The following is a 9,309-nucleotide window of genomic DNA, read 5'->3' on the forward strand; positions in this document are numbered from 1 at the left end:
ACCATCAATGGATGGGCCGTCCTGAACACCATGCATCCTGTACCCAATCTCCACCACCACCTTAGTCATAGGCACATTAGAACCTTAGAGAACCCTAGTGTAGCAGGACCAGTGAACAGGGTCATGCAAGGGCATGAGGACATAGTGTGCCCTAGTCTTCCTAGTATCAAACCTCCCCTTCAGTGTGAAATCACCGCCAAACTTTGTATTCAAATGGACACAAAGGTCGTTGAAGCTAGGAGGTTCATCAAACCATTCTAATTCTTCTTCCATATCCTCAAACATACCATCTTCTCTCCTAACACTTCCTCCGTACAAAACTCTAACACAACAATCCATCTGCAAAAGTATTTCAAGAAACTTCATCAAGTCGTCGAAAGCATTTCATCCACTATAACTATACTAACTAATCAAATATTAACATCTACACAAGGCTAACTACAACAACATATTAGACTAAATCTAATGTACAACTAGAGTCAATAACTGTACTAACTAAAGTACCTAACTTTACTACATATACTAACTTATTATATTACGTATACTAACTAAACTAACTAACTTTACTAACTATACTTTAATAATTTTACTAACTTTATTAACTGTGCTAACTATATTAGTAGAGTACCTCGCTGCAGCGCGCAAGACCGAGCCGGGAGGCACGGGCGTAGGCCTAGGTGGGCAGCCGCCGTGCGTGACCGGAGGTTCTGGCCGGAGGGGGAGGTGCGTCGGCGAGCGGGCGCGGCGGCCGCACCGGGCGGCCGGCGGCCTGGCTACCTGGCTGGCGTGGGCGGGCGGACACGGCTGGCTTGCTGGCGTGGGCGGGCTGGCTGGCGTGGCCGAACGCGGCCGTGGTGGACGGCGTGCTCGGCGGCCAGACTGCCTTGCTGCGCTACTTGGGGAACGGCGACTGCTCGGGCACGCGGGCCGCGGTGGAGGTTATACCCGGCTCTGTCGCGCCACGGATCTTGGCGCGACACTGCCGCGCCAAGATCGGTGGCGCGACAGAGCCCTGCCACGTCAGCGGTCAGCGTTTCTGGTCGCCGCCACGTCAGTCCTCTGCCGCGCCACCATGCATGGCGCGGCATAGGCATTTGGCCACGTCAGGGCAATAGGCATGGCCAAAATGTTAGTTTAAAAAAACCCCGACAATGTTAGATTTAAAATTAGTTTAAAAAAGTGTTAAAATTAAAAAAAAATCATGCCTGCTGCCTAGTAGTGTGCATCAGCATCGCATCGTTTGCTTTTCATCTTGGGAAATGGTTTTCGGTTGGTTTTTGGACCACAAGAACCACACCACACGGGACCTTCTCGAAACAGCCCATTCATTCTGTTTCGGCTAAACATCTTGAATCATGGGTCTCTTCGCTTTGTCGAAAAGTCATGGCTGAAAGTACCGTTTGCTGATTTATTATAAGAGAAAACATTGTTCATTCACTGAAATAGTACGGCTCATAACACAAGCGAACAAGACCATTATCTCAAAATGCTACGTAAGATTGAACGATGATGGTCATATGTGTAAATTGGCCGTTCATTATCTCAAAATGCTACGTATATTTTATTAATGATATATATTGCACCATTATATAGTTTTGCTTTTTCAGAAAATGTTTGAAACCGAGCGTTGTGGTTTTAAAATGTTGTGGACATTTTCATGCATGAAATCCTTTATAATAGAAGCCGAACATGAGGTTAGAATATAAACTTGAAATTCAAAAGTTAGAGTACAACATCTACATCATACTATCATAGTGTTGATTTATGGCTGAGATTAATAACATATTAGACAAAACAAGGAAGTGTTGATAGCCACATGTTCCACATAAATTATGGTTAGCATTTATCTTGGGTGTGGTTTTCATGACCCATGTAACATGGGCGTGCGTTGTTCCTGCTTTCCTCCTAATCTGGCTCGATGAAACCAACTTAGACTTGTTTTGTAGTCTGAAACCTAAACATGCCTCCTAGCCGGCCCTAGCAAGCCCCCGATGGTCGTCGTGTCCAATTCCCCTCACCTACTGCTCTCCACCTTCTACCTTGCATCTGGTTCACTGTCCATCGTCTCGAGCTCCATCCTCCACCTCGCCTCCACCTCGACGAGCCCTGCCTCCGCGCTTGCGCCTTCGTCTCCACCCTCATGTGTGTGCATCAACAAAACTGTTTTGAAATGGTTAGAAGGCATTTTGCTCAATTTTTAAAGTTAGAGGATGTATAATTCATGGTAATAGAGTTGTGCGTGGATGAAAGATCGAGTTTGGGATTTTTCTTTCAGACTAAGCACAAGCAACAAGTGTGGGCTGTTTAGGGCACCACCAACGTAAGCCAACAGATTTGTTAGCCTCAACTAAAGCAGTAGTCCATGTAGGGGAGGAAAAATTGAGGCAAGCAGCTTCGCAATGCAAGCTATTTTATTTTGGACCCTATATGCATGCAGCTTGTAGCTTTTCTCTCTTCACTTTGCTGTTTTTCTCTCCTGGCTATCTCCAACAACAACACCCAAAATACAAGACTCGTTCGTCTTTTGGGTAGCGCTACAGGCAAAAGGTTCAATATCTATTCGGCATCTTCTTCAACGACAAGACCCAAAAGAGAATCCTTCCTGCAAATGGGTTTTCAGGAGAGAGAATATTCATATTTGGGTTGTGCCTCTCAGATAACCCAAAATAGGTCTCCTGTATAGGTACTCTGTTGAAGGCTGATTTTGGATCTCTTGCTGCCCAAATGCTCGCTCTACTAGTTGCTTTAATATTTTGTCAGATAAAGTCATAGGCGCTTCTATAGGATACTTTGATGTACTGTGAGGCTAGCATTCCGTGTGAGATGGGCAATAAGTGGAGACGTGTCACTCAAGGGAGCGTTGGGGGCTGCCTTATTTGTCTGGAGTTCAGGCCTTGTTTAGTTGCTTCTAACTCCCAACTTTGGCACCATGTAAAAAGAAGATTCCCCGTCACATCAAACTTGTGGTGCATGTATGGAGTACTAAATGTAGACGAAATCAAAAACTAATTGCACTGTTAGGTTGTACTTTACGAGACGAACGTTTTGAGCCTAATTAGTCAACGATTGAACAATTATTATCAAATACAAATAAAATGCTACAGTGCGCTATAGTGCCGCACAGTGAATCCGGCGGCGCCGAATTCGGCCAACTAGACGTGGCCTCACTTTCTCATTGACTGAGCATACGATTGGGTCTTCTCTCCCGTACATCCCCCCCCCCCCCCCCCCCCCCCCCCCCCCGCTGACAGGCGTCAGGCGAATGGTGCTGACTGCTGAGCGCGTTAAGGTTCGCGGCAGCACCGCTGACTCGGCGCGTCAGGTCGCCAACGGCTTACTTTCTTTGCTTAGCACCCAAGGCTACCCTCTGGGTCCAACTCCAATCCAATCCATCCATTCCTCTAGTGGCACACCGAAAACCCCGTATAAAACACACACCGCCCTCCCCCCCTTGGAACACCCCCCCCCCCCCCCCCCCCCCCCCCCCCAAAAAAAAAAACGTCAGGAAAGAGAGAGAGAGACGCGGGATGGACTCGCACGTCGGCAAATTAATCGACTCGGTGGGCTCCATCTTCCGCGGCAGCGACATCCTCCCCCGGTGCGACCGCGACATCATCGCCGTAAGCCCCTCCTTCCCCCTTCTCTTCTCGCCGAGAAAACTGGGGGCTCGGCTGGCGGCTGCCTCCCAGGGAGAGGGCCTGCTGACGAGTGACGAGTGCCGCCAATCCGACCCTTTCCTTCTCCCGCCTTCTTGCCGCTCCCGTGGCGGCGGCAAATTTTGGAGGGGAATGCGCGCGAGGGGCCCACGAATCGGCACGGGCTGTTGCTGCGCGGGGAATTGTGACACAGGTTCCTTGCAGTCACGGGGGATTCACTAACCCTATGGTCGGTTGAACCAACGATGGATGAATCACCTTCCATTCCACCGTGGTGCTACTGCGGCCATTAAGCAAAACAAACCAACCAATTATCCGATCAGAGCATCCTGTTATCCGGTCAAGCCGTGTTTGATCACGCGGGGCCTAATCGTAATCGTTGCCACGCGTTCTTATGATCAATTCTTTTTTATCAGGGTTTCGAGAGCGAGGTTGCTGAGGCTAAAAATGAAGAACAGAAGAATGAGAGCCTAATGAGGCTCTCCTGGGCGCTTGTTCACTCGAGACAGCCTGAAGATGTCAACCGGGGCATCGGAATGCTTGAAGGTGATATCCATATCCTGTTAATCTCCAGCAGCATTAGTACTTGGAGTCTTCTTTTATATAAAAAAAATGGCTTGATAAACATTGCAGGAGTTCCTCTTCTGTTCCTTCAAAAAACAGAAAATATGACTCGAGAAATTTACTGAATGTTTGCCCATTTCCTGATTATTTCCATGAAAAAGTGTGATTGAGTTGGACCTCATGTTTTGATTTGTGATTGAGTTGGACCTCATCTTTTAACTAGTCTGCTTAGAAAATTAGAACTTGCCATTACCATTAACTTGTTGAAAAAGGTGTTGATGTACAAGGAAATGCCCACATGCCGTAAGAAGCGTCTTACCACATGGACTTCTGTTCAATTACTATTGTTTGACTTCCTATGCCCACTTCTCTGAAAAGAACCAGTTGAGACTTTCATTATGGGGTTACATTGCTGAGATTGGAACCTCTAAAATTTAGAGGAACTAGAGCACAGCATTGTTAATTTCTTTGTCGTTGTCCCTATGGAAGCTCATGATGTTATCTGTTGCCAGCTTCATTGGACAGGTCTAGCAGCCCAGAGCAAGCAAGGGAGAAGCTCTACTTGTTAGCTGTTGGGCGTTACAGAACTGGGGATTATACAAGAAGCCGACAGCTTTTGGAAAGATGCTTAGAGGTTTGATCATGAAATGTGTTATCTGTTGTTATTCCTTTGAGACCTTCCAGATTTGTTTTAGTCTGTGGCCTTAGTCCTGTATTGTTAACCAAGGCGCCCCTGAATTTGATGCCTGCATGTTGAACAAGAAATTTCATGTTTTCTTCAGATTCAACATGACTGGAGACAAGCCATGACTTTGCAAAGGCTCGTAGAAGAAAAAATCAGAAGAGGTTGGTATAATATTTATGCTTTCCATTTTCAGTATAGGAAAATGATAAAATGGATGCCCTTGGATTTTGCATCTCCTACTATAATGTCCACTACCAAGTTAGGAAAATGAATGGCCAATAGCTTATCATGTGCTACTATAATGCCAACATGATGGCCCTGTCTGTTTGCAATCGCCGTAATGCAGGGATGTTTTTCGATTCTCGATTTTGCTAGTTCAAAGTTCTGAATCGGTGGTGAGCAGAAGCTGAGATAATCAAGGCATTTGGTGGGATTCTCGTTTTTTTTTCACCGAGAATCTGTTATAACTTATAAGCGGAAACAAATAGGGCTGGTGTCCAGTAATTCTCCATGTCCTAATGTAAATATCAATTGTATTGATCAAGAGATAAGTTTCACATATATCCCCAAATCTGAGACCTCACCTCCCCAACTACTGCTGTCAGCCATGGACCCTGAAAAGCAGTAGGGATCAAGACATCATGTCTTAATAAAGTTATCTACCATGTATCCATGTTTCAAATATTAGAAAAGAACAATAGAGCAAACCTCTAGTCATTCCAATGCACTGTTTATGGTTTGTCTAACTTGGGCTAACGGCTTATTTGATGGTTAAATGCAGATGGTATGATTGGCATGGCTATCATCACAGGCGCCTTTGGAGTTGTGGGTCTTGTTGCTGGTGGTATAATTGCTGCAGCTTCTTCGTCATCCAGGAGGAGATGAGGATATCTTCTCTCTTGAAGTGAATAAGAAATCAAGACGGGCAAAAGCTTGGTGACAGATGATCGTCACTTTTGTGCTCAGTGTGAAGGGGTGCTCACTTGTCTTTTTTCCTGTACTTTGCGCGTGAGACCAACCTTGTATTGCGTCCAAACGAGAGATAAATGTATTCTTAACAGTAGAGGATGAGGCTCAGAAACATTTCGATTGTTGTACTTTGTGTTGCTGCAGAAGATGCTGTGAGTATAGTAGAATAACAAAGTGCATAATAATACTCTGATCCCGGGTCCTAGTCTCCTAGATGAGTTCATTCCTCATCACCAATATGAAATTGCTGCACTTTACTTTCTGTGAATTTTTTGTGTGGCCTCAAAGCGTTCTGCTTAATGACTTTTTAAGCGGAAAAGGAGCTTTTCAGAACTATCAAATAAACACAAAAAGGAGAGAATGGTTTGGTTTATCTGAACGTGATATGGACCTTTTAAAATCTTGTAAAGAATGGATGCATATGCATGAATGCATCAGAATATTTTCGGTCTTTGTACATGTTCTCTGATGAAAGTTCTTTTTTTTTTGGTGGTTGCGGATACACATTCTACACATCTTTCCCAACAAAAGCAGGTTGTTTTAATTTTAATCTTCACTCCCTATCAAGGTCAGCAGGAAGTCCTTGTAATACCCGGAGATGTCACCAACAATGTCGCTGGTGACCGTGGTCTTGAACCTGACCTTGTATTCCTCTTTGATCTTGTTCATGCCGATCTCGGACCCTGAGATGATCGCCCTGGTAAGTGTGTCCTCATCCGTTCCAAATCCTAAGATGGAGTATCTAATAGCCTGACGAACAAAGTACATATACATATATAAGATCCAGTACAGGTTGAACACTGGCAATTCAAAGCCCATCAACAAGGTTGACAATCTTTCCATCCCAAGTTTACCTCTGCAAAGTGCTTCTCCGGCAACGTTAAGCACCAGACGGCGCTCCTGAGGATCTTGGCAAACTGACTGCTGCTATGCTTGGTGATGTCCTGTCAGAGCAGGGCAACAAGGAGTCCCCTGTTAAGCATGCCGCTGTTTCTCGTCTGATGGCAATGGTACTCGACGAGAATTGGCTATGGCCGGTACGGTACCTCATCGACGTCGGTGCCGTGGTCATCGACGTCGGTGCCGTGGTCTTGAGAATTGGCTATGGCCGGTACGGTATCTCATCGACGTCGGTGCCGTCGGTGCCGTGGTCTCGCCCACCCCAACCCTCCGGTCGCCGAGCGCCCGGTTCGCCAGCCGCGCGTCCCGCTCCGCCGGGTCCATGGTCCACAGCACCACGGCGTCCCGGAAATCCCCCGAGAGCTCGGAGCGGAGGCGGTCGAGGAGGAACTCCCTGTAGAGGCCCGCGTACGCGCGGCGTATCTCCGCGCGCTGCGCCGCGGTCCGCCGCCCCAGGACGTCGATCAGCGCCTTCTCGTCCGTGGCCCAGCCTAAGGCAGGGAGGAACCGACAATGTTAAATGTGTGCCTAGACGGGTGGCCCTTACCTTGCACGGCCTCCCGGAGGCTCTCGGCGTCGCGTCGACGGCCGCGGACGGGTCGGGGCTCGGGACGACGGCGACGGGCGCCATCTCTCCGCTTGCTTGCTACCGGTACCGGACTATCGGGGCACCGGGCGATCGATGCGGAGGAAACGTGCAAATGAAACAAGAGTGTCCCTGACGCGGTCGTCAGGTAAATGGAGCCGCGCAATGTGAGTCTCGACTACTCCTCTTGTCCCATTAATCCCTGCTTAATTAGTAGTAACTATTACTCCTAATGAACCAGATGCGCGTTTCAAGATTGATGACACCTGGGCTGGGCACCATTCAATCCACAACCACAACGATCTGCTAGTAGGGCTCCCAACCAGCACGAAACGCTCCCTCTGGTCGTGCCAAAGCTGGCCACCATGAATTAACGTCATAAAACTGCATTAATTTTTTCAAGCTGTTTCGTATCTGAATTCATTCTGTAGCATCCATCTATATAAACAAGCAAGCATTTGACCCGTGTATACCTGGACTAGTCGTGACGCGGAGAGCTTTATATAGATAGATAAAGGCCCCACATCGAACCCGATGCAGCAGTTCCTCACACAAACCGGCAGCAACAGCAGCGCCGCGACGTCACCGCCGGCGTCGCCGCAGCCGCGTCTCAGGCAGCAGCAGGCGCCCAGGAAGGAAAGGGACCCGCAGAACAAGGAGAAGGAGGCGCCGCCTGCTGCCATGGCCGACGAGCACCAAGACCTCACCAGGGCCTTCGCGGGTACGGTACATTATTATTGTGTATACGTTGACCATGCGCGAATGAATTCTGGCACGATGTTGAAAAAAATGAAGGTCTGGGCGGGCTGGGCGTGGACGAGACGGCGCTGGTGTCCGCGCTGGGGCGGTGGCGGCGGCAGCCGGAGAAGCGGGCGCAGTTCCGGCGCGGCTTCCTGGGCTTCTTCTCGGCGAGCGCCGGCGCGGTCGCCGGGATCGAGCGGTGCGAGGACGAGTACCTGCTGCACCTCAAGGCGGAGTTCGCGCGGTTCAAGGACGCCGCGGTGCTGTGGGCGATGCACCCGTGGGAGCGCGACGCGCGCTGGGCGCACCACGTCCTGCACAAGGCGCACCCGCCGCAGGTCCTCGTCGAGGTCGCCTGCACGCGCGCCGCCGACGACCTGCTCGGCGCGCGCCGCGCGTACCAGGCGCTCTACCACCGCTCGCTCGAGGAGGACGTCGCCTACCGCGTCAGGGACGCCAACGCCAGTGTGCGCGCTGTTTCCTTCCTTCTCCGTCTTCTTTCTCGTTCTGGGCTGCTGCCACCTGGCACTGGCAGCAGCAGCTCTGTAACTGACGCACTAACACGTATTTCCTGCCTGCCTGCAGCTGCTGGTGGGGCTGGTGAGCGCGTACCGGTACGAGGGCGCGTGCGTGAGCGAGGACCTCGCCACTGAGGAGGCCAAGGCGCTGGCCGCCGCCGTCAGGTCCGCGCCGGCGGCAGCGACCAAGCTAGTGCAGAACGAGCAGGTGGTGCGGGTGCTGGCTACCAGGAGCAAGCCCCAGCTCAGGGCCACCTTCAGGGTCTACATGGAGCTGCACGGCAAGCCACTTGAAGAGGTCGTCAAGAATACCAGTAGGAGAGTTCACCATAAATCCAAACTCTTTTAACACACTGACGCTGATTCCTCTGTTGTTTGCGCCTGCGACCGATCAGGACCTGGCCGCCGAGCCGTGCCTGCGAGAGGCCGTCAAGTGCCTGGACTCGCCGCCCAAGTACTTCAGCGAGGTGATCAGCAGGGCGTTCAGCGACGACGCGGACAGGCAGGCCAAGGCGGCGCTCACCCGCGTCCTGGTGTCCCGCGCCGACACGGACATGGAGGATATCAAGGACGCCTACGCCAGGCAGTACGGGGCCAAGCTCGCCGACGCCGTGGCCAAGAACACCCATGGCCACTATAAGGACGCGCTGCTCGCCATCATCGGCAAGTGAAAGGGGCCCAGGGTGTTGT

At 50.1% G+C, this 9,309-nt stretch overlaps 2 protein-coding genes and 1 pseudogene across 2 annotated transcripts; 2 read left to right on the forward strand and 1 right to left on the reverse strand.

Annotated features, from left to right (window-relative positions):
* The first annotated feature begins 3,493 nt into the window (after window positions 1-3,493).
* On the forward strand, window positions 3,494-6,082 carry LOC136531058 (mitochondrial fission 1 protein A-like). Its single transcript, XM_066523781.1, has 5 exons — window positions 3,494-3,620; window positions 4,073-4,202; window positions 4,733-4,854; window positions 5,003-5,066; window positions 5,687-6,082. The coding sequence occupies exons 1-5, from the start codon at window positions 3,528-3,530 to the stop codon at window positions 5,788-5,790; spliced, it is 513 nt and encodes a 170-aa protein (XP_066379878.1). The 5' UTR covers window positions 3,494-3,527; the 3' UTR covers window positions 5,791-6,082.
* Window positions 6,083-6,213: 131 nt separating this feature from the next.
* On the reverse strand, window positions 6,214-7,610 carry LOC136531066 (annexin D3-like; annotated as a pseudogene).
* Window positions 7,217-9,301, forward strand: LOC136531050 (annexin D4-like). Its single transcript, XM_066523770.1, has 6 exons — window positions 7,217-7,527; window positions 7,602-7,669; window positions 7,792-8,081; window positions 8,156-8,568; window positions 8,687-8,917; window positions 9,015-9,301. Exons 3-6 carry the CDS (start codon window positions 7,895-7,897, stop codon window positions 9,288-9,290), a joined length of 1,107 nt encoding a protein of 368 aa, XP_066379867.1. The 5' UTR covers window positions 7,217-7,527; window positions 7,602-7,669; window positions 7,792-7,894; the 3' UTR covers window positions 9,291-9,301.
* The last annotated feature ends 8 nt before the right edge of the window (window positions 9,302-9,309 follow it).

The sequence above is a fragment of the Miscanthus floridulus genome, chromosome 2, assembly GCF_019320115.1.
Source record: "Miscanthus floridulus cultivar M001 chromosome 2, ASM1932011v1, whole genome shotgun sequence".
In the NCBI taxonomy this organism is placed as follows: domain Eukaryota; kingdom Viridiplantae; phylum Streptophyta; class Magnoliopsida; order Poales; family Poaceae; genus Miscanthus; species Miscanthus floridulus.

Bases quoted from the DNA above. Each gene is read 5' to 3' on its own strand.
- LOC136531058 (XM_066523781.1), top strand. From the start codon at position 3,528: ATGGACTCGCACGTCGGCAAATTAATCGACTCGGTGGGCTCCATCTTC. The intron at 4,203-4,732 runs GTGATATCCATA...ATCTGTTGCCAG, and splicing joins GGGCATCGGAATGCTTGAAG to CTTCATTGGACAGGTCTAGC. The intron at 4,855-5,002 runs GTTTGATCATGA...TGTTTTCTTCAG, and splicing joins TTTTGGAAAGATGCTTAGAG to ATTCAACATGACTGGAGACA.
- LOC136531050 (XM_066523770.1), top strand. From the start codon at position 7,895: ATGCAGCAGTTCCTCACACAAACCGGCAGCAACAGCAGCGCCGCGACG. The intron at 8,082-8,155 runs GTACGGTACATT...AAAAAAATGAAG, and splicing joins CCTCACCAGGGCCTTCGCGG to GTCTGGGCGGGCTGGGCGTG. The intron at 8,918-9,014 runs GTCGTCAAGAAT...GCGACCGATCAG, and splicing joins ACGGCAAGCCACTTGAAGAG to GACCTGGCCGCCGAGCCGTG.